At 48.0% G+C, this 24,738-nt stretch overlaps 1 protein-coding gene across 1 annotated transcript in view; it reads left to right on the forward strand.

The window, feature by feature from the left end:
* The first annotated feature begins 10,651 nt into the window (after window positions 1-10,651).
* The window catches only part of APOBEC1 (apolipoprotein B mRNA editing enzyme catalytic subunit 1), a 78,293-nt gene continuing 64,206 nt past the window's right edge, over window positions 10,652-24,738 (forward strand). Inside the window, exons 1-2 of the mRNA XM_069201938.1 lie at window positions 10,652-10,729; window positions 16,733-16,813. Of these exons, the coding sequence (XP_069058039.1) occupies window positions 16,788-16,813 (26 nt within the window). The 5' untranslated portion in view covers window positions 10,652-10,729; window positions 16,733-16,787. The remainder of the gene's footprint in view (window positions 10,730-16,732; window positions 16,814-24,738) is intronic.

The raw sequence follows: 24,738 nt of genomic DNA on the forward strand, positions 1-24,738 counted from the left end.
TTTTCTGTTCCTGTACACCTGCTCACTTTCTCTGGGGGGAACCAATGCCACATGGGTCCCATCAATGGCACCAATGATGTTGGGGATATGTCCAAGGGCATAGAAATCACCCTTCACTGTAGCCAAATCGCCCACCTCAGGGAAAACAATGTAGCTCCGCATGTATTTCATCAGGGCAGACAACACTCTTGACAAAACCTTAGAAAACATAGGCTGAGACATCCCTGATGACATGGACACTGTTGTTTGGAATGATCCACTTGCCAAAAAATGGAGTACTGACAGAACCTGCACCCGAGGGGGAATCACTGTGGGTTGGCGGATGGGTGACATCAGGTCTGGCTCCAGCTGGGCAACCAGTTCATGTACAGTGGCTCTATCAAGCATGTATGTCAGTATGACATGTCGTTCTTCCATTGTGGACAGGTCCACCAGCGGTCGGTACACGGGAGGATTCATCCTTCTCCTCGCAAGTCCCAGCGGACGGTGCCTAGGAAGGACAACATGGAGCACAGAGTCAAGCAACCCACAGGTACGTTCACACAGCTTGCACAGTAAAAGAGTTGCAATGCATTGAAAGGCTTGTGTGAGTGGCAATGCACGGCCTAGGCCTGTGTGACGCAGTTGAAATTATGCCATGTGGGCCCTTGAAATGGCGGCTGCCTGACCTGTGAAGTGTGACAATGGGATGGGGGCTCATTGCGCTGGCGTGGCACACCGCGGCGGTCGGCGGTCGAAGACCGCGGCGCAAAGCTGCATTGGTTAACATTGAACCCTATGGGTCTCAGGAGCCAATGACGATGTGCGCCGGCGGTCGCGGTACGCACCGCCGTGGTACGCACCGCCGCGGGCGTGACCGCCATTTTCTATCTGATTAATCACTCGAGACCTGATCATCCACAGGAGAGGACCTATACTGCAAGTGCTGCTGTGAACTCGGTCTGGAAGGGACAATGGCTGCTGCGACTGGGGAAAGGGCCCCTGCCTTCACAACAGAAGAGTTGGACAAACTCGTGGATGGGGTCCTCCCCCAGTATGCGCTACTCTACGGTCCTCCAGACCAACAGGTTAGTACACAGGGTGCACGTCGAATGGGCTATGCCTGTGTTGAGTGCGGCGGATGTAAGATGGTGGGGAGGGGAGCGAATGAGGAGGGCAACGCACTCCTGATGAGAGCATGTGCCACATGGCAAGGTTGGGGAGGGGGGGCCACTCACATCGACCATGCAGAAAACTGATGAGATTTCCTTTCCTACCCTGTACATGTCAAATAGGTCAGCGCCCATCAGAAGATCGACATTTGACGTGCCATCGCCAAGGACGTCCGGGCCCTGGGGGTCCACAACAGACGGGGCACCCACTGCCGAAAGAGGTGGGAGGACATCCGCCAGGGGACCAGGAAGACCGCCGAGTCTCTGCTGGGGATGGCCTCCCAACGTAGGAGGGGTGCCAGCCGCCAATTGACCCCCCTGATGTCCCGGATCCTGGCGGTGGCCTACCCCGATTTGGATGGGCGCTTGAGGACATCACAGCAGACACAAGGGGGTGAGTATCTGCACATTCTGTTATCTTTGCGCGCAGTGGAGGTGTCTGGGTTGGGGAGGAGGGCTGTGGGTGACTCTAGGCCAGGGCGCTTTCTGTAGGCTAGTCCCCTCCGTTAGGCATGGCCCTGTGCCCCGCCCCCCACCTCTGTAGGGAGCCAAGTACAGTTATCGATGGTCCTGCATCACCCATGTGTGCATTTGTCGTCCATAGACCTGTAGGCCTAGTCACAAGAACTGAGAAGTGTACCCCGATTGCGCGGCGTAGTGCTGGGGGCTTCTGTGTCTGTCCTCTCCGACAACGTTGTTGCCAATGCATGCACTCAACCTGTCTTCATTTCTCCCCCCACCCATTTTCGTTTTCTTCCTGTGCATGTGTGCATCAGCATCATCAGGCGGAGGAGACTTGGCATCGGCGCGCGATGGAGCTGCATCTCACATGGCCCCGGAGGGCCATGCAACAGACTCCGAGTTCACCAGTGAGATGTAGGGCGAGGGGAGCTCCACAACGGGGACCTGTGGAGACGTCAGCGACACCGACACGTCCTCGGAAGGGAGCTCCCTTGCGGTGGCGGCAACATCCGTGCCCACCGCTACTACAGGTACAGCCGCCACCCAGCGCACCAGCCCCGCCCTCCCAGCAGCCCCTCAGCCTTCGGCCCGTGCCCGCTCGGCCAGGAAGGCGGCCATCTCCTTCGCCCCAGGCACCTCAGTCCCTGCCCCAGTTACCCCTGCTGCCCTCAGTGAGGAGGTCATTGACCTCCTGAGGACGCTCATTGTTGGGCAGTCTACCCTTTTGAATGCCATCCAGGGGGTGGAAAGGGAGGTGCATCGTAGCAATGCATACCTGGAGGGCATTCATTCGGGTCAGGCTGCCCATCAGCGATCGTTCAACGCTCTGGCCTCAGCACTGACGGCAGCCATTGTCCCTGTCTCCAGCCTCCCTCCTCCAACTGCCTCCACCCAGTCCCAGTCTCCTGTTCCTCAGCCTATCCCATCCACACCATCAGACCAGCCTGCACACACCTCAACACCCAAGGGCAGCTCATCCAGACATAAGCACCACAGATCCCACAAGCATTCACACAAGCAACATCCACATGCAGACATTGCAACAGTCACTACCACCTCTGTGTCCCCCTCCTCCTCGTCTCCCTCCTCCCTCCCTGTGACGTCTCCACTCACACCTGCATGCACACCACCATCAGCCAGTACGTCCATCACCACCACACCCACCAGAACACTCCGCACACGTGCAGTCACCACCCCCACTAACATCTACACGTCCCCTGTGTCCTCTCCCACTGTGTCTGTCACCCCCTCTTCCAAACCACACAAACGCAGGCAGCCACCCACCCAACAGCCATCCACCTCACGACAGCCTCCGTCACAAGCACCTGCACCCAAAGACAGCACACTTGACTCTCCTACAACCACATCCTCTTCCTCCACTCCCATACCCACTACACCTACCCTTCCCATTTCTCCTAAAAAACTTTTCCTCTCCAAACTTAACCTCTTTGCATCACCTGACCCACCCCCTCCATCTGGTAAGAGTCCAAAGAGCACCTCAGCCACCACCAGCCCTGCATCTAGTATGACCATAGTGCAGGGCTATTGGAGTCCACCAGCTCCTAGGGCAGGAACATCGGCCAGCAGCAAGGGGACAGCCAGCCCACCCCCTGGGAAGAGGACAAAAAAAATTAAGGGCCGGCGCGAGAAGCCTGAGACGGCTGCCACCAAGGACAGTAGCCTTGCCCCGTCACCTGCCACATCAAAGGGAGGCAAGGGCCAGAGAGCTTCAGCGAAGGAGGGCAAGGGCAGCAGGGCGGAGAAGTCATGCAGCAGGCGAGCTGACCAGGAGGGCCCCACCAGCCCCAGTCCGGGTGTGACGGACGACACCCACGGGCCCAAGACTCCATCACAGGAGGGCCCCGCAAACGCTAGGTCGGAGGGTGACTAAGCGTGGAGTCTTGGCCAGGACTGGCTCCTTAGAAAGACAGGACAAGCACCGCTGAACAGGGCCCCACCGTGAGAAGCACCGCTGAACAGGGCCCCACCGTGAGAAGCACCGCTGAACAGGGCCCCGCCAAGACAGGCACCGCTGAACTGGGCCCCGCCAAGACAGGCACCGCTGAACTGGGCCCCACTGTGTGAAGCACCGCTGAACAGGGCCCCACCGTGAGAAGCACCGCTGAACAGGGCCCCGCCAAGACAGGCACCGCTTAACTGGGCCCCGCCAAGACAGGCACCTCTGAACTGGGCCCCACCGTGAGAAGCACCGCTGAACAGGGCCCCGCCGTCTCCAGCACCGCTCCGCTGGGGACCGCCGTCTCAAGAACTGCTGAACTGGGCCCCGCCGTCTCCAGCAGCGCTCTGCTGGGGACCGCCGTCTCAAGAACAGCTGAACTGGGCCCCGCCGTCTCCAGCACCGCTCCGCTGGGGACCGCCGTCTCAAGAACCGCTGAACTGGGCCCCGCCGTCTCCAGCAGCGCTCCGCTGGGGACCGCCGTCTCAAGAACCGCTGAACTGGGCCCCGCCGTCTCCAGCACCGCTCCGCTGGGGACCGCCGTCTCAAGAACCGCTGAACTGGGCCCCGCCGTCTCCAGCAGCGCTCCGCTGGGCCCTTCATCTCAAGCACCGCTCCGCCGGGCCCTTCATCTCAAGCACCGCTCCGCCGGGCCCTTCCTGTCAAGCACCACTCCGCTGGGCCCTTCATCTCAAGCACCGCTCCGCCGGGCCCTTCATCTCAAGCACTGCTCCGCCGGGCCCTTCATCTCAAGCACCGCTACGCCGGGCCCTTCCTGTCAAGCACCGCTCCGCTGGGCCCTTCATCTCAAGCACCGCTCCGCTGGGCCCTTCATCTCAAGCACCGCTCCGCTGGGCTCTTCATCTCAAGCACTGCTCCGCTGGGCCCTTCATCTCAAGCACCGCTCCGCCAGGCCCTTCCTGTCAAGCACCGCTCCGCTGGGCCCTTCATCTCAAGCACCGCTCCGCTGGTCCCTTCCTGTCAAGTACCGCTCCGCTGGGCCCTTCATCTCAAGCACCGCTCCGCTGGGCCCTTCATCTCAAGCACCATTCCGCTGGGCCCTTCATCTCAAGCACCGCTCCGCTGGGCCCTTCATCTCAAGCACCGCTCCGCCGGGCCTTTCCTGTCAAGCACCGCTCCGCTGGGCCCTTCAACTCAAGCACCACTCCGCTGGGCCCTTCATCTCAAGCACCGCTCCGCTGGGCCCTTCCTGTCAAGCACCGCTCCGCTGGGCCCTTCATCTCAAGCACCGCTCCGCTGGGCCCTTCATCTCAAGCACCGCTCCGCCGGGCCCTTCATCTCAAGCACCACTCCGCTGGGCACCGCCGTCTCTGCACGGCTGAAGAGGGCCCTTCAAGTCATGCACAGCTGGCCCATTGGCAGAAGTAGCAGGGCCGGGTCGGTATCGGGCATGGCTGCAGGATGCACTCTGGCCACCATGCCTCCTCCAGTAGCAGTGGAGTCTGTAATCCACTTGTGAGACTGTGGCTTTGCACTCCCCAGGATGGCCCAGTGGGCAGGCCACCCACTTGTGAGACTTTTGAGACTGTGGCTTTGCACTCCCCAGGATGGCCCAGTGGGCAGGCCACCCACTTGTGAGACTTTTGAGACTGTGGCTTTGCACTCCCCAGGATGGCCCAGTGGGCAGGCCACCCACTGTAGAGACTTTTGAGACTGTGGCTTTGCACTCCCCAGGATGGGACATTGGCCATGGAGGCCCCTCGTGGATCTGGCGTCGTGGACTCATGTGGCTGAGGTGCCCCCCCTTCCCTTCCCCCTGAGGTGCCTGTAGTTTTGTCATCTGATGCCCCTGCAGTGTTCTCTCCAATGGTATCCGGTCTCCTGTGTGGGCTTTGCCCATGTGTTTTAACACATTGGCCCACGAACGATGGACATTTCACGGACTGTGCAGGACTTATTGGCTATGTTTGAGATTTTCTATATATTCATTCTTTATTTTCTACATTTCATATTGCATATTTATCATGACTTCAATGAACCTTTTTTAAACATAAATTTTTACGGTCCTTTTAATTATGTCTTTGCATTTTTCCAGGGGGTTTGGGGGGTGTCACTCTGACTTGTTGCTCTGCATGGGGGTGTAGGGAGGGGTGGGGGGTGTGGGGGGGTGGGTGTGTCGCGTATGTGTGTGCCCGTAACCTTTTCTCCTCCCCCCTCCCCTGTATCGTAGGTGCAGTACTCACCGTTGTCGTCTGCGCCGGCGTTCGTACTCGTGGTAGATGAGAAGGTAGACAATGGCAGGTAGGATGTTTAATTCGGGTTCCATGCTGTCGGGATTCCTCGTGGAGTGTGTAGATTTGAGCGTTTTCGCCGTGTTTTTATCGGCGGGGCTCCCGCCCCGGAAAAGGTGGCGGATTGGTGGGTCGTGATAGGGTGGGCGGTACATTGTCTGCCGCCTGTCTGTTGGCGGTGACCGCCGCGCTGTTTGTTTCTACCGCCGTGGCGGTCGGAGTGTTGAAGTGGCGGTCTGTTTTGGCGGTTCCCGCCAGGGTCAGAATTCAATTTTTTTGACCGCCTGCCTGTTGGCGGGTTAGCCGCCGCTTTAACACCGACCGCCAGGGTCGGAATGACCCCCATAGTGTCCATATGTTAAAAGACCAGATCCAGTTTTTCTGGATGATGAAGCCTGCTGTCAAACTAAGGCAAGATCTTTCAAAAGCAGCATCATTCTGATATTTAGTTTAATAGGCTACGAATAAAATTTAATTGCACAATGAAAACACTGATTCGTGTACTACTTGTTCAGGTGGTACAGTGACAAGCTGGTAACCATTTTGTCTATTTGTGTCTTCCTTGTGCTCCATTCAAGATGGCACCTTTCTCCACCCATGCCAATCTAATTGTTATAATTAGCATAGACATTTGGGAACATTTGGAATTAAGCGCCACTGTTTCTGTTAGAGAGACCTCTTGGCAGGACATTGGTAAGGATCAGCCGCAGTTTGGATGTGGTCTGGAACTTGATGCAATTCTTCTATGCTTTGCACGCTCGTACACCATTTGTTGCAAAGTTATTTCAAGGCAGCTCTCTTTTTTTCCAGTACTTTAGGCCTGGTCGCCTCCTGCATGGATACAGCTCTGTCATCGCATGTGACAACTGCTCCATAGCTAACAGCAACAGTGGCATACCAGATGTCCCCACAGCTCCTGTGGTGTGGGAGAGGGGGTGGGGGAGGGACTGAGTCCTCTGTGCATAAGGAGGGGGGGGGTGGGCTTAGCTTGTCAGCTCAAGGGTATGGGTACTGCCAAGGGCTCCTTTACCATTCCTTGTGGAGGGGGGTGGGGGGTCTTAATGTTTTCTTACTACAATAAACAACAACTATTGAGTTTGATTTAACATATTAAAGATTCCTGTCATTGTAATTGACAGGAGGTAATGCTGCCAACTGACTGCCACTCAATCTCAGGAGAAAAGGAAGATGAATTGGGAACCAAACCTGAAACTTGCCAATCACATAACCTGAATCAGCTGCATCACCCTCTACAGTATAGCTCAATATTCCGAGGCAGGGGCAGGTGTGGAGCCTCAAAGAAGCAACGTCACAGTGAGAAGACTGAAAATTGACCTTTGGTCAACAGTCAGACAGAAGCTTGTTTTTGAAGAGGGAATACAAAATACTGTATGAGGTCATAATAATTTCATGAAAAGAATTTTCGGAGAATTGTCAAAAGGGGCTATTGTCTCGAATCAACTTTGCAGGAATTGGTTCTAAAGTGCTTTGTATTGAAATCTGAAGAAGCTGTTTTGAACGATCTCTGTCAGTAGCCTATAAACATTCTCAAATCTGCTAAAACATGATTTTTGAAATCGTATGAGGTGTGACCAGTATGTTTAAAATCCATAATTTATCACTCTATTTTCTTGTTCTGGCTTTAAGAAGAGCTCCACTCCTATGTTTGATGATTGTAGCTCTGCTCCTTAGGTTGACTTAATAGCCCCACCCAGTGAGATGTGTGTTTAGTTGTTACCCCTGCATCAAATCGACAATTGAAGAGAACTACTCAGAGCTTTTGTTATATCTTATGTGAGCAATGTTTAAATCATTCCCACTGCCCTTCCCAAAACATACATTGCCAAACTTCATCAGCTACAAAACCATGAAGCCAGAATGTGCCTGAAACTCCATGAACAGGATCACATCAAGCCTTCTCAGAGCTCGCCCCGGCAGCCAATCAGACCCAGGATCGAGGCCAAAGTTCTTTGCACCATCCAAAAAGCCTGGAGAAAAGGTACAGCATAGCTTCGGAAATTAGCTCCACATACTGCCCAGCTACAAACCTCAGTTCATCAGCTGCTAAATTGATTCATCAATATTGACCCAATATGATGAAACATGGAGGAAAAATAGTTCTGGGAGAGCAGGTTGCATTGTTCACCTATGGTGCAAGTTGCAGGCAGCTAGTGTGAAGCTGTCTGAGAAATGACTACTAGAGCACAAGGGTGGGCTGATAAGCAGGGTCACAAGAACCTGAGTCTCCATCAGAAGTCCTTCAGGAGACTCTAGGAGGGCTAGCTGTGATGCTGAGTAACGCAGAGGGTTACTGGCAGCCAGGGCTGGCTTTAGGGTGGTGCGACTGGTGCAGCCGCAGTGGGCGCCGACCTGGAGGAAATGCACTGACCTCATGGGGGGCACTGTATTGAGCAATAACTTATGATTTAAAAGCGCCTGCTGCAGAGTTCCTTGTGTGTCCAGCTGTCAGGCAGCAATAAAAATGTCAAGATAACTCTTATGAATAATGTTCCTGCTAGAGAAAGAGAGATCACAGTTTTGTCTCGTGGCAGTTTTGACTCGAGAGTTAATATGTCTGCTGTAAAGACCAGAGCTATGTTATATGTGGATAGCTGAGATCATTAGTATAGGCAGCCTTTACCAACGCTGTAAACAAAGAAAATGTATGTGAGAGAGGGCTATGGAGAGATGAGGGGCCCTTTTGCAGGATGGTGGTGAGGGAATCCGAGGAGGGGGGTCATGAGGAGGTGGGTGCCAAAAAAGATTGTTTCTGGGCACCATCAGCGCTAAAGCCCCTCCTGCTGGCAGCACCCTGGCAGACAGACGTCATGGGTGTGGGAACGAATACGTCCACCAGAAAAGGTTTGTGAAGTGTCTAACTTTATAATGTGTCACAGCTGCAAAATATTTCGCCCTTGAGCCGCTGTGCATGTAAGTAAAGCTTAATACAAACGTTTCCTGACAAATACTTAATTTTGTTTAAGAATTCTCTCGATCTATAAAGATTTAACATTTTTATTTCTTGCTCTTTTTAAAGGGATTTTAAATGTTAATGTTCACTCTTCATGAATTGGGTGAAGTTTTAAATAACAAAATCACAAACATGGTAACGTTTGTACTCCCATCATTTAGGACACCTCTGCGATCACGCTGTCAGGGCACTGTCATCTGAGAACACCACCCAAATATAATCCGGCAGGACCCTGGAATCTCACGATAGTAATTTTTTGATGCTCATTTATTCCAAGGATTTTGGTGGACCAGCATTTCCTGGCACGATATTTAAAGCCCAGCATATGTCACAAAAGTTGCAGATTATTCAAAACAGGGAGCACGATTAGGTGCGCCGAAGAGAAACTCCGCGCGACCGACAGTCACTAGTTAAATTGCACTGGCTGCCGATGAGAAGAATTGAGTTCAAGGCCTTGTGCACTGTTCACGGGCTGGAACATTCAGCAGGCACACATAGCTTCGGATCACTCTTTTGCATACCGTGCCGCTAAAATGTGCAATAACCTCCTGGTTAAGTTAAACTCAGGGCCACTGAAATTATGCGGCAACGGGGGTGACAAATTATGCAGCAGGGTTTGGTAAATTATGTGTCAGGAAAGGGCAAATTATGTGGCATGATGCGGCACATTTTATAATAATATTACTTCATTATTTCAAAATGTTTAAACGTCATAACATTGTATGGGCGGGGGTTGTGCCACGTTAGTACCATTTTAATACTCAGACCTAGCAATAGGCAACAAAAAGCTGACCGGTCCAGTTTTGCTAAGGCCTTTCATTGCGCGGCAACACGTGTTGCTGCACTTTTAGTAACTTTTGAACCTTTTGAGCTAGCAACACATTTTTTAAAAAAATCTGCAGATTATGCTGCATATGATGGATTATGTGGCAAACGCGGCAAATCTGTAATTATGCTAAAATTACCGAGGCCACACAATCGCATAATTCCAGGGGCCCTGGCTAAAGTCGAACAGTAACCTAAGCTTCGGGAACCAACTGAAAACATCTCTTTTTGTATAGGCTTCAGACAACGCTTGTGTTTTACTGTGTTCCATCTAGCAGAGCCGGGATGCCCCCTGGTTGGGTAGGTGTATGGGCTTTAAAAGATGAGTTAATTTAACAGAACACGTTCCCCACTCTACCGCTTTTCTCCTTCTCGTAGTATTTTTACTTATTCTTCACCTTGCGCTCCGAAGATACCGAGTTACACGCAGCACACTATAAAGCTACCGAATACAAAAATAAATGTATACCCGTGTCAGCAACCAAGGGGCGAGGGCTGAGGGGCTTTGCCTGCCCAGCGCACACCCGAGCGTCCGTTTAAGGTGCCTGCAATGCAGAAAGAGTGCGTGTAGGTACGTCTGAGGGCGTAAATTCAGTGCTTGAAATGGAAAAATGAAAGTGCAGGTACTCTGTGACAGAGTACCTGCTGGTTTCCGAGAAGTGCCGGTACTCTCCAATTAAAAGTATTACGTTTTTTCTGAGATGAGCCGGTACTCTCCCTCTCAAAATAAAAAAGTGCCGGTACTCAGTACCGGACAGTACCGGCCCATTTAAAGCACTGCGTAAATTGCAAAGGGCACCGTGAACACAGATAGAAAAGGGCACCCAGTTGGGCGCTCCGTTCCGCGCCCTCACTCTTCCTACGTTTGCAGCTAGTCATCACAGCTCAGAGAGGTCACTGATGTAGCGCCACGCCTCGAGACGCTGAACGAGAATCGATGAGGGCGAGCGCCAATAAAGCGCCAACCCAGTAGTTTCTGTTTTGGGAGAATGGAAACTGAAAGTGGCGGTGGTGAATAAAAGCGCAGTCATCCTTGGACATGTCACAGAGGCGTTGGAATAGCACAAGGCCACCATCAATCTGCGCCTTGACCCCAGCGCCACGAGGTCGGGTGAGTAGAGAGAGGCGCAGGTGCGCGCAAATGATTGGAAATCAAGAGAGTGGAGGGGGAATATGTTTGGGATGGCGAGCTGGGCAGGGAGTAGAAGGGCACGGGGTCAAGGTATGAGTACCTGTGAAGGTCGTGTGTGCGTTGCTGCGTTCTGGGAAGTGCTTGGTCGTCCCAAAATAACCCCAAGGGAGGTTATCAGTTAGATGGGAGCAGACGGGATCGGAGCTGAAAAGACCATTCACTGAGCAGGTAGGGGAATTACTAGATGGAGGAACAGACAGAGTTAAGAGGACAGACGGACACATAGCCGACAGGATAGACTGAGAGGCTATTCACGCCGATATCGTAGACATACTGACAGGCAGGCCTAATATGGCCCAAAGAACAGTCCGGTATGCAGACAGATGAGATGGATGGATGGAACAACAGAATATTTTGTATAGCGAGAGAGACCCAGAAACAGAGTTGTAAAGACAGAAAGACTTTAGAGTTGTAAAGATTGTGGTAACACGAGATTCTTTTGTCAAGACTTGTTTGCTGAAGGGCATGCCATTCGTGCATTTTTAGATCTTTTTCTGGTGGGGTTCTTGAATCGGGTTTTTCTGGGGTCACATGGCAGAAGCCGCCCTGTCCCAGTCTTTTTTCATGTCGTAATTCGGGGAGACGGATGGAGTTCCAATAGAAATCTCTGAACTGCGCCTCTTCTGTTTCTGGTCTCTGTGCTGAGACTACTCTCCTGGTGTGAAGAACTTTCCGACACTCTGCCTGCCCATCTTGTCTTATTTTGGGAATTATCAAACCTTGTTCTTCTCTTCCTTATTTGTCCAGTCCTTAGCAAGAACCCTCTGATCTCCCATCTGATCTCGACTCCACCCTGCTCTTTACTTCTGTTTGTCTGCTAGTCCAGGCCCCCAGTTCTTGGGTAATTGTACAGTCCCGAATGTGCACTTTAATGCAGCAGATGGGCCTTTTGGTGCTGTGAGACCACAGGCAAGTTGTGGATACCTCACATCCTGACAGGTGTAAAACTGTTGCTCACATCCTCTGCTATGCGTCCATTTTTTAGGTTAAAATGAGGTGGGGGTTGAGGTGACACAGATATTTTTGTTCAACTTGTCAAAACTAGCATAAAGTGAAAAACGTTATTTACTTTAATGTTTCCCAAACTGTTTGGCATGGGGTTTTACAATGTTTAGAAATATATTAAATAATTTACTATTGCTATCCCCCTGAGACAGATTGGGTAGATTTGGGTTGGGGTGATGCCCTTGACACAGTGCTCAAGGGCATCAATTTACTATTGAACAAGGACCTAATGCACCACATGGATGTAGCCTACCTAGATGCAATCACTTACTCAGCACAGTGAATAAATAGTGCAATGTAAGAAACAGTAAATGAATGCACTGAGTAGTCGGGTTTGGCCTCACCTTGGATATGTTCTTAAAATATTTACAGTCCTATCGAGATTTTACCTCAGTGCTAGGTGGTCACCCTAAGATGGACAAATGATGAGACAGGTAGACAGGGAGATAGGTATACACACAGATATTTGTAGACATACAAACAGGCAGGTCACAGGCAGGCCTTATTGACCAAAAGAGGGACAGTTTGATTTGCGGACAAACAGTCAGAACGACAGGCAGGCAGATAGATCGACAACACAATAAATGATATACCAATAGAGACAGCGAGGGTTGTAAAGACAAAGACACTGACAGGAAGATAGAGAGACTGAGAGAGGGGAAGAGTTGGAAAGACGTTAGTAACAAGTGATAGATTTGTCAGTTCTTGCACAGTGAAATGCATGCCAATCATGCATATTTTAGATTTTTCTGGGAGGCTCTTGAATTCGATTTTTCTGGGTTCACTAGGCCGGTGCCATCATGTCCTAGTGTTTTTCATGTTGGTGATTTGGGGGGTCACAAAGAGTTCCAGTTGTGATACCTGAGCGTTGTCCGTTTATTAGTTCTGGTGTTAGCCAAGACCTATTTAGTTTACTAAAATATATGTATAAAATACATTCTTAAAGGGGCTTTCTGCCAGCCATCTTCATCGATTGGTCCATAATCTTTTGGCCATTGTCTAACTTTACTGTGAGTGACAGCGTTTTGCCCTTTTACCTCTCAAGTCTGAGACAGAAATGTTTGGGCAAATTTACAAGCCCCTTGCGCTGCTGGTGCACTACTTTTTGTTTATGCGCCAGCAGCGCATATTGCAGACCCATATCTACAAGGCCACGCAAAGCCACTTTGAGTGGGTTTTCATGGCCTCTTAGAAATGCTGTAAGGCAACGAAGCACAAGTCACTGCATTGCTTTACACTGCATCAGGGGGCGTTCCATGGGCATTGGGGTGGGTTTTCCCACGCAGCACCCATGGGTTCTGATGCATTCCCAGATTTACAAGGCAATGTAAACCTGGGAATGCATCAAAATCGTGTACCTCCCCCCGGGCAAGCGCAACAAGGAGAACTATCTTTATTTCTCCTCGCTTTTTCTTCTCTCTATGTGTGCTGCAAAGAGGAAAAAGCCTCCATGGATTGTTTTTGTGCAGAAAGTTACCCCTTCCTGCACAAAAACATTCCCGTCTACAATGCAGACACCCGTGCACCATGGTGCATGGGTGCCTATATTGGCACTAGGCACCAAATTGTGCACCAGCGCAGCAGGAAAGGGCATAAATGCACCTTATCTTGTAAATAAGGTACATTTCTGCCCTTTCAAATCGGCATAGGACAGCGCTGCAAACACACTTGCAGCGCTGTCCTACTCCAATTTTCCGTAAATATGCCCTGATGACTATAAACACTACCACAAAGCTACCTTTGAAGATCATGTGCTCCTATCATCAACTTCTCGTCCTTGTGGGGTGCCAACAGAAGGTTACTAGTCCTGCAATGCTATCTTAGGCCACGGGTATCCAGCATGCGCACTGAACTGTAGGGATTTACTTCCACAAGAACGCCAGCCAGTGCAGCAGTGGTGTAACCAGTGGTTAATTTGCAAATAAAAACGTGCCAGTGCCCAAAGCTCTCCTCTGAAACACACAGCTACTGCAATTAAATATGCAAGCACAGAATACCAAGGTAGCTATTCCTGAAGCCATCTCGGGCCTGTTCAATCAATTTACAGCCACTCCCTGCCCCTTCAGCCCACTCGTGCAGCTTTCTGCTTTCTCTCCCTTTATGATGCATTTCCGTCTTTCTCTTCCTCCGACTTTTCCATTAGTGTCTTTTGTGCGCAGTCAATGCCTGATTAAAAAAGTAAGTGCCGGCCCTCAAAAATAGGTGTCTGCACCCACCCACCGGTAAACCACCAACTCAAATTGGGCACTGGATGTAACAAATCTTTAGGGCCCCCTCCAAAGCACATGGAGTGGCCCCCTCTCTGAACTCACTCAGGAGCTCCTAGGGCCGCGCACTCCGCAGAGGGGGGTCTGAGTAAATCAGACAATCTCTTGGATGCATTCCGTAGTAAATGAGATACTCTCTTGGATTCATTCTGTAGTAAATCAGACACTCTCTTGGATTCATTCTGAAGTAAATCATACACTCTCTTGGATACATTCTAGAGTACATCATAATCTCCCTTGGATACATTTTATAGTAACCCAGACACTCTCTTGGATTCATTCTGTAGTAAATCAGACACCCTCTTGGATACAATCTTTATTAAACCAGACACTCTCTTAGATACATTTTCTAGTAAGTCAGACACTCTCTTTGTTGCATTCTGTAGTAAATCGCTCTCTTGGATACATTTTAGAGTAAATCAGACATTCGCTTGGATTCATTCTGTAGTAAATCAGACACTCTCTTGGATGCATTCTTTATTAAACCAGACACTCTCTTGGATACATTCTCTAGTAAGTCAGACACTCTCTTTGATGCATTCTGTAGTAAATCAGACACACTCTTCGATACATGCTGTAGTAAATCAGACACTCTCTTGGATTCATTCTGTAGTAAATCAGACACCCTCTTGGATACATTCTTAAATAAACCAGACACTCTCTTTGATGCATTTTGTAGTAAATCAGACACACTCTTCGATACATGCTGTAGTAGATCAGACAATAGCTTGGATACACTCTATAGTAAATCCCTCAAACTTCCATTCTAATTCTCTACATCAATCATGCAAATATTTTACAATTAAATTACATGGCTATGCTTCATAGCACACATAGCCAGCCTCAGCCCTTGCAGATTCTTCAGTAGGGTAATGGAAGACCATCTGCCTAAACAAGGAGATAATATCTCAAGTACACAGAGTGCCTTTGCGGTCTACCAAGAAACTCGTTCATTGATATTCAGATATTACACAGCCTCTGTATTGGCCTTAAGATGTGAGGCCTGCACGTGTCTGCTTTAATTTTATTCAGGCCTTTAGTACAATAGTATTTTATATGCTTCATTACACTAGTTGTTTCTACTGCATCTGATTGTTCTCGCCAGTTTATACCCAGCCTGGCAGTTCATGCTGGACTGGGTCACGTGCTCACTGTGCCACTGGATTCAAGCTAGCCTGGCTGATGAAGGATGACACCCTGAAACTGGCCCCAGGATGCTTGTTTCCGATCCAGGAAGGACCTAGCCTGGCAGTTTGGGCTGGACTGCTCCCATGAGGAATAGGGTCAAGACTGATTTGCATAAGGCTGGGTCCGAAATGGGGTGGCATGGTGAGCAAAAGAACGATGTATTAAACCTAGATCTGTGACTGGGGGTGAGTGTTTGAAAAGCGTCAGCACTCCGTCCATCATCCATTTGTGTTGCTAAACTTTCAGAATTATGACATAAAATCCAACTTTACAGTTAAAGATGGTTTTAAATTATGATTCCTCAGACACCAAATTCGACTTTCCTACCTGCTCCCAATCAAAAGTTAGCACTTGTTAAATATAATAAGATAACCAAATGTCATCCTATAGGAGTGGTAGGCCTCACAGTAATAAAAACACATTTTTGAGTTTTTCACTATCAAGACATGTAGTACTTAAAGGTTTATGTCCATCTTTTTAAATTGCAATGCACCCTGCCATATAGGCTGTTTAGGCCCTATCTTAAGGGTGATTTATATGTAAAAAAAGCTAGGTTTTGACTTGGCAAGGGGGTTATATTGGCAAGACGAATTAGCAGTTTAAAACTGCTGTCAAGCTGCAATGGCGGGCCTGAAACATGTTTTGTAAGGCTACTTAAGTGGGTGGCACAATAAGTGTTGCAGGCCCATTAGTGGCATTTCAATTGGAGGTATGTTGTATACCACTTTACTATGGACTTTATAAGTAAATTAAATATGCCAATCAGCTGTAAGCCAACTTTACCATGTTTTAGGGATGAGCACAAAGAGTTTAGCTATGGTTCGCACTGGTAAAGTGCACAGAGTCCTAAAGCAAACAAACACTAAGTCAGAAAAAAAGGAGGGTGAAGTCAAAAAGCTTTGGATGACCACACAGAGAGGGCCACGTCCAACACAGATACACAGAAAAAAGAAAAATGGACAAAAGAGTATGTTCAGAGAGAGAACAAGAAGATAAGAAATATTGAAAAAAGGCAGAGGAGTGAGAAGGAGAATGAGGAGTATATATGTAATGTGCATTGAAAATCAAGACATTTAAGACTGAGAGCAGAGAAGAATTGAGAGAAGATGGAAACAGGAATATATTGAGAGCAATTGAAAGAATGTGGAGGCATTGATAGAAAGAAGATGAGAAAAGAGAAAGGAGAGAAATGCTACATAAAAAGAGATTAAAGAGATTAAGAAAGTCTGACATTGAGGGAATAATGAACAATGGTGGACTGAGAGGTGGATGGAAAAAGCCAGGTGGAAAATATATGTGAAAAAGAGATTAAGGCATTGGGGAGATCTGAAATATGCAGTAGAATGTGAGATATAAAGCTAGAAGAGGATCAATTACTAATGAAAGGGAGAAATGTAAAGAGAAACAGAAAAGCCTGAAGAGATACAGAAACCAACACCATCTTTGTCATGTTATTTCACAGGAAAGAAGCCCCAAGTTTTAATTGTCCCTTTAACCTCTCATCTGGACACCAAGGAATGGCTGAAGAGGCGGTGCTCATGAGGTGAGAATGAAGGAATGACTCCTCTTTTGTGACTGTATGGTGCTCCTGTCCCACTTGGTATAAAGTGACGGCAATGCTGGTAGGTCCCCAAGTTCGCTGGTTGGTCCCCAAGTTTTTTGGGAGATACACCTGACTGCTACTGTTTTCACATTCCAAATGTGAAGCATTGCTACTTGAAACTGAAAAGTTGTAACATTTCAATACTTCAGATGTGACACTTTAAGTGACACTTTATGGTAAGTAAAAGAAAGGCGTTAGGTCTGTGCAGCAAAACTAATTTCCGAAATTATTCCTCGTTGTGCAATGTGAAGGTACAGAATTGACCTTGATACGGCTGCACTTTTTTGAAATGCTTACCCAAGGTATAACACAGATGATGCTTGGAAAGGGGAAGGCAGCATGCTTGTCTGTGCAGTCAGTCAACAGAGTCTGAGACAATTAAAGGTTATGATGCTAGCAATAAGGTGTATCAGAGCCACAAGACATGATGACCTGGCACCAGTAGGCCACAAGCATCATGTAAAGCTTATAGAGCCCAATTTTTGGCACCTACCAGTCTCAGATGCACTCACCAACTTCAGTTTGCGCTATTGGCCAAATGGATTGTGGTTTTAAGCAGAAGATTGTAATGTGGGATCCAGCATTAATTTAAATAATTTCAAAGTACAGTGTAACCCATTTGGGTCTACAAAGACAACAGAGAACAATTAATTCAAATTTTGAATGTTTATTAGCAGACTTGTCAGGTTACAATTTTATTCAGTTTGTTAATGATTAGTCAGATAATCTTCAAATTCAGTAAAATGAATCAATCGAAATGAGTAAATGCAGAAAGGAGTCCTTGGAATAGTCCCAAACGCAAAATACCAGTCCCTTAAAGGAACTTTCCTAATAATATAATGAAGTGTGTAAATCACCAGGGGGAAATCCTCAGCAGAAGGTGTCAGTCGATTAAGCTCTAAAGCTGAACCAAGTAAAGGCTCAATCAAAGGAAGGAAAGCACATCTACTTAAGAGTCTAACTCAAGAACAGGACATATAAATGTTCAGGGGTAAAAGAGATCTGCATCGGGCAAAGCCAGAAAAGTGTCTCGTAACTACGACTCTAAGAACTCACAGTTAATCCATTTCATTTCACCAAAACAACTCCTTTTCCCTGGTTCCCAAAACACGGACACCAATCAAAATAGAGTGGTATTGGAGCAGGTAAACTCCCTTCTTACGCTGTGCTGAAAAAGAGCACAAGGCTTCAGGACCTTGTATGTATCATCAGTCAGGAGGGCATGGCACAGGAGGCTTCTCATCCCTGCACACTGTGTACATCACAACTGGTTCCAACTAAAAGTATCTACTTCGACGTTCACTAAAGCCAAACAACGAACTACTCTTCTAACTAGCACATGTTATCTTGCCCTGGAATTAAAAATGTGAAAGCAAATGTAAGGAACATTTCATTTAACATGTAAAATCAATAAAGGCCTACTCTTACTCTAGCTCACTTAAGAAATTATGGGCCAGATGTATCAAAGCTTTTTGCATTCGCAAACGGTGCGAACGCCCGTTTGCGAATGCAAAAAGCCATTTCAGAATGTATTTAAGGCATTCTGAAAGCAATTTTAAAGAATCGCTAAAATAGTGATTCCTTAAAATTGCGACCCCGTTTAGAGAGTCGCAAATTGCGACGCTCTAAATGAGAAATCGCAAATAAGGATTCCTTATTTGCGATTTCTAAAGCACATGTAAGAAACAATTCCTTAATGGGAATTGGGCATTAGGGAATCGCTATTTACGACCAAGTTGAACTTGGTGGTAACCATGTGCAAATTTTAAAAATGCATTTTTAAATGCATTTTTAAATTGTACATGTAAAGCACACATGCCCTTTTGGCATGTGTGCACCTTACATGTCCTAAAAAACATTTTGGGGTGCAGCAGAGGGGGCCTTAGGCCCCCAGCACCCTGGGGTTTTGCATTTCCAAAATTGCGATTTCCAGTTAAGAAATTGCAATTTTGGAAATGTAAAACATTCGCAAATATGGGCTTACAGGCCCTTAGGTGCGAATGGGGCCGGTATCGCAATTTGCGACTCGATAATAGCATTTGCGATTTTTAAGAAATCGCTATTACCGAATCGTAAATGTGATACATTGCATTTTGCGAATCAGAAATAACTATTTCTTAAAAATCGCTATTTCCGACTCGCAAAAGGCATTCTTGATACATCTGGCCCTATATTTCATTAAATATGAGTACACTGTGAAACTAACAACTATACTCGATTATACAGAGTGCACCAGAGAAGCCCTTGGATCTCATCCACACGTGAAGCCAGAGGACCCATCTAAGGCCAATCACTCTGCCTAAGCAGTCTTTAGTGTCCGGGCCTGACATGATGAAGTACGTTGCTGGATCCCAGCCATCTTGAATGGTCTGCATCAAATTATTGTGAAATCCCTCCTGGAGAGTTGGCAGGATTTCAGCCACTCTGACCCATAAAGCAAGTGAATAGCTGTCTTCCAAGCAGTTGGCATTGGTAGAAAGAATGGTGAGTGTAGCAGAAGAGAACATCCTCTTTCCAAAAGCCTCAGTTGTTTTTGACTCTCTGTCGCCGGTGGTAGTCAGAAAAGAATTGGAGTTAACCATGCTGGTTGTTGGACTTGGCCTTTTTAGCAGGTTTATCCGCAAGCTTTTTGCCTTCTTCCTCCGGTTTATTCTGACCTGTTTTTGTTGCCTGTAGGACTCTGGGCACTTTGCCACGATTTAACTGCATGTTAACACACAGACTGTCATATTATTTGCCTAAATAGTAATGTATACAAATGCGCTTCACCAAAGTTGAGGGCCTATCACAGGTGAAGCTGCCCCAGCGGTCTTTGCTGCTGGCTCAGCTTAGATATCAGGGAAAGAGCCTAAGGGTTTCACAGAGAAGCAGGGCTCCTGGCAGAACAATCTGATAACCTGGACTTGAGAACCTGTCCTATGTTCTGCTTTCCCCCTGCTCTTCCCAGGTGTGTCTGAAATGCCTTCCTCATATGAGGGATGAGCTCATGGATAGCAATAGTGCTCCACAAACTACCTAGGCCACATTTATAACACTTTCTGACCTATGCCTCAATACTGAGCCAGTGAGTACCAGTGACCCACCCTCTCCTTCCTGTGGCCTCCTTGCCCTAAGCTGTCCCATAGCTGTGCGCATCAAGTCCTGTTTTGTCAGGTCTAATTGCCATTGACGTACATTGTGTCTTTATCATGACATGAAATAGATCCCACAGTTTAATATGCATGGAGTAATGGCGCCAACACCTGGGATGTTGTATGTTTTTATATTACAGTCACATGCTCAAAATGCAAACAAGAGGCACTGCATTTGCTATTCTGGTAGTTGTAGCCCTATGTATGCAATGAAAAAATAACTAAATACCAGAATACACAGTACCAAAATTATAAAGGAGGACTCTATGAGCTAATCACGCCATGTTGGAATATTACCTCCACTTGCTTCATACCCCTAAACAAAAACTGTTACTCTTTGGTCCCTTAAAGATGGGTTGCTACAGAACTCCAATGAGAAACACGAAACAGGTTAAACTGTTTTCTACTAGGTCCAATGAGATGCTGCACACAGCCCTGTTTGTTGGCTCTCTAGGTGCACGCTGTGAGGAGGGCAGCTTCTTCAGTGATGTATAGATTGTGTTTTCACCACTGCAAGCATTAGGAGAGACTGATTATGCTTTAGAGGAGCATGTCTCATTCCAACCAAGGGTGTTTAGGGATAAGGCAAGCAGGGCTTTAGGTATGAAAGCAGAAAGTTGTTACCAGTGGCTGGAAACTGATGGGTGGGTTGAGGCTCACATTAGAAACTAAAGTAAAATGCTACCAACACAAGAGACATATAGCAGTTCAGGCCAAAGGGATGGGCTAAAAAATCAATATACATGGGGAAAGAAGTTATACATGCAGAGAGGGAAGGATAGTGGGGTCATTTTCTGATGGCAGTTGCACAGGATCAGGCAAGCTGTCTAGTTGGGCTTCTGAACCTCTAAAACCCACTCCAAATATCATCCCGAGGCAAGCCCTCAATCCTTCCTGCCAACCACTGTGCAGATCAATGTCCAACAGTCTGCACCAGTTCGTGTTGAGAGGGGCACAAGACAGGCATGTCCCCTTTAGCCATTGCTCTTTGCCTTGGCGATGGAGCCTCTGGCAGCAGTGCTCCGCCAGCATTATACCCACTATGCAGGCATATCCTAATCTCACTATATGCGGATGACGTTACACCATATTTGAGAAACCCAGAGGAAAGCCTAAATCCTGTGCTACGAGAGTTTACCAAATTTGGCTACATGTCAGGAGTAAGAGTTAAATGGGGGAAGTCGCAGATATATCCCCTGACTGCTTGCACAGCACGATATTGTTCGGATTTCCCCCTTCAGTGGTCTGATACCTCCCTCCGATATCTGGGCATAGAGGTTACTCGAGATAGACACAAATTGATGCACCTGAATTATGGGATACTACTAGATGGTATAGATACAGGCAATGGTCGAGCGCTGGATCGCCCTGCCAATCTCTCTCGCGGGGCACATATCATTGATGAAAATGATTATACTCCCCTTAAATTCTCCACTTATTTCCAAATATACCGTTCCCCCCAGCCCGACCTTTTTTTAAAGAACTGAGAACACAGATGATTAGATTGGCGTGGGCTGGCAAGCAGCCGCGCCTCAAATGGGAGATTATGACACAGCCCTTTGCGTGCGGGGGCTTTGAAGCCCCTGATTTCAAACTGTATTCTCATTGTGCACAGGCGCATATTGCAAATTCTGATACCATCCCCCCGTACATGGCACATTTGGCGGTAGAGCAGGAATATATGGCGCCGGTCCCCAGCTCCGCTTATCTGAGGCCGGACCTCGCTGTCACTGGTCCTTGGGACTCGAGGGTGGGATGTACACAGCTAGCTTGGAAAAAGCTAGCCACCCGAACAGGCAGCAATCTGCTATACTCGCCGGCTGTGCCACTCTGACGGCAGGAGGTGGTCTGGATGGCGTGTGAGTCTGCGGGTGCGAGGCTGCTCACTATGCTTCATATTCTCACATGGGGAGATCGCTATACGGCATCCCGCTTTTGCAAACAAAGTGCTTTCTCTGCAAATGGCCCACTCTCCCCGCTGGAGACCTTCTTATATCTAAATCTTCTGTGCTCCGGTAGAGCCCTGTCGCCCTCTTTCCCTTCAGAACCAGCCTGTCTACAAGTGTTTCATAAACTTCTGCAGTCGAACTCACCGCAGCACCTAGTCTCAATACTTTATCGTTCGGTTCAGTGGGATCAGCCGATCCTTGAGGAGGGAGCGCGTGGGGGGTGGGAGGAGGAGCTGCAGCTGCAGATCACAGAGGCTCAGTGGTCATATTGCTGTCAGCAGATGGGGAAAATTACAGCTAGCAGTAGATTGCGGATCATACACTATAAATACTTGCACCGTCTTTACCACACCCCGCTGAGGCTTTGCCGATACAATCTTCGAGCTACTGATAACTGTGATAGGTGTGGAGCGGGTGGGGCTGACTTCCCCCACCTAGCCTGGTCCTGCCCCGCGGTGCTGGACTATTGGAGGGAAGCTGGTGAGGCATTGTCTGTTATGGTCTCCGCTCCATTGACACTCACACCGCTGGTCGCACTACTGGGGCACACCAAGGTGATTGCCCCTGGCTACCGTAGACATGTCAGTTTCACTCTATTATCGGCTAAGCGAAGGGTGGCCTGCAGGTGGGGTAGGGGAGAGCTCCCAAATTCAAAGACTGGCTCTCAGATTTATTATATGGTAGGATGCAGCTGGAGACGTATGCCGAGCTGCAGCCGCCCTCATCCTGCCCTAAAGATATTTGGGCCCCATTGGATGCATACCTGCTTCAGCGTCAGGATCCTATTGCTGCTGTGTCTTCACTGGGATCCCCCCTGGGGGATGCAGGACTTATGAGACGCGAGGAACTTGAGCCCTGAGATGGATTGACGAGGGTTGTGTCTTCTACATCTGGGGGGGGCATGGTCTATGCCGGAGATGCATTGAGGGAACGCTGGCATGGCTTCTGTGTGGTTTCTCCACTGGAGAGTGCACTGATGACTACTGAACACTTTCATTTGTTGTGCTATGCTTTTGCACAATCATTTAATAGGGATGGGATGTGTCTTAGGAGGGTAGTTATATGTTGACTGTTTTGTCGTGGATTACGATGTATTTACTGCAAACTTATAAAAAAATAAAATAAAAAATCCTTCCTGCCAAGTTTCACAGGTACGTGCGTGATGTGCTGCTTCAGATTACTCTTGGGCGGGACAATAATCAGCAACACGGATACAAACATATCAATAACATTATTTAAAAACACACTTAACTGAGGTCATCTGATTTGCTTGATTAATCACAGTCCACATTCTGCAGCATCGACCTCACTCAGGCCTTCACCTTGAGTTCCAGGAAAGGCCAACAGGTCAAAGAAGGCTTATGGAGGAGGAGGAGAACTGGATGTGTTCAAGGAACAAAGGTTCAACAGCTTGTCACTTGGAGGCCCATTCAAATCTGTAGGATGTAGTCAAAGGGTCTAGTCCAGTGTCCTCAGCTTCATTGAAGCACCTGAAAGCCTAAAGCACTCTAAAGTGGAGTAACTCAAAGGCGCCATGAAGATAAGTCAGGAGCTGTGCACACCTAGCAGCCCACAGCTTTTGACATACATCCCTTTGTTAATTAATGACCAGAGTGCTACTGCATCCCAGGGTAAAACACTGAGCTGTGTGGATCCCTTTCCTTAAAGCTTCTCTGCTAAATTGTGCAAAGTTATGAAGGGTCGTTGAATGAAAGCCCACCTGATCACAAGCAGCTAAAAGCAAGATTTAGGGCCTGATTACAACTTTGGCAGAGGGTGTTAATCCGTCCCAAATGTGACGGATATGCCACCCACCGTATTATGAGTTTCATAGGATATAATGGACTTGTAATTTGGCGGGTGGTATGTAAGTCACATTTGGGACGGATAAAGACCCTCCGCCAAAGTTGTAATCAGGCCCTTAGCCTCCCCACACCACTGAACACTAGCCATGAGGCCAAGGTTGACCTTTGGAAAAACTCAAATATTATCTTTCGACATACTCTCCATTTTTGGTAGTGGTAAAGTAGGCAGTTTCAACATATTTTCTCTTTTTCTGTGTGGACAAAGCATGCAGCACCCTCCTTTATTAACTCAATAATTGCAAGTGCTCATTGTTGTAAGCTGCAAAATAACGTTTTAAAATGTATTTATGTAGCGCTTACCACCCCTGATGAGGCACTGCAGGTTTTTTTGCAGGGAGTAGCATGCTACTCCAAAATCCAAGATTAGGAATTAGTAGGATAATGTAGGAGGCTGGCCGTCTATGTAGTGTGTAAAGCTAGGTACACTGTGCAGAGGGTCCAGGCAACCACATGTTGGTGTACAGAGATAAAAACTACACCGCCTAATGCTCTAAATTTTATGGTAGTTTGGTAGAGCAATTAGGCCTATCTTGGAGAAATGCAAAGCATTTGTTGTACTCACAGTATCAATATTGCAACTCACACTCAAACAAATAATTCAAGACCAATTTATAAAAATATTTCAGATTTTTATGAAAATATTAAGCCCAAGATCATCAAAACTGGTTAAGTACTTTTCGAGATATGAATTTTTGAAGTTTAATAAAAATGTAATTACGCACCAAAGGAATCAATGGTGGATCACCTTTAAAAATACAAATAAAAACAGTCAGAGCAGTTACCTGGTTCTCCTCTTGCAGGTTGGTTAAGGTCCTCATTGGCCACTTTCGGTCAGCTGCAGAAATTCGGGCGGCTCCTGGTCCCGGCAGGAGCAATGGGAAAAGGTCTTTGGAGCTGGTCTGTGGTCGCTGCCGAAAACC

Source organism: Pleurodeles waltl, chromosome 7, assembly GCF_031143425.1.
Source record: "Pleurodeles waltl isolate 20211129_DDA chromosome 7, aPleWal1.hap1.20221129, whole genome shotgun sequence".
NCBI lineage: Eukaryota > Metazoa > Chordata > Amphibia > Caudata > Salamandridae > Pleurodeles > Pleurodeles waltl.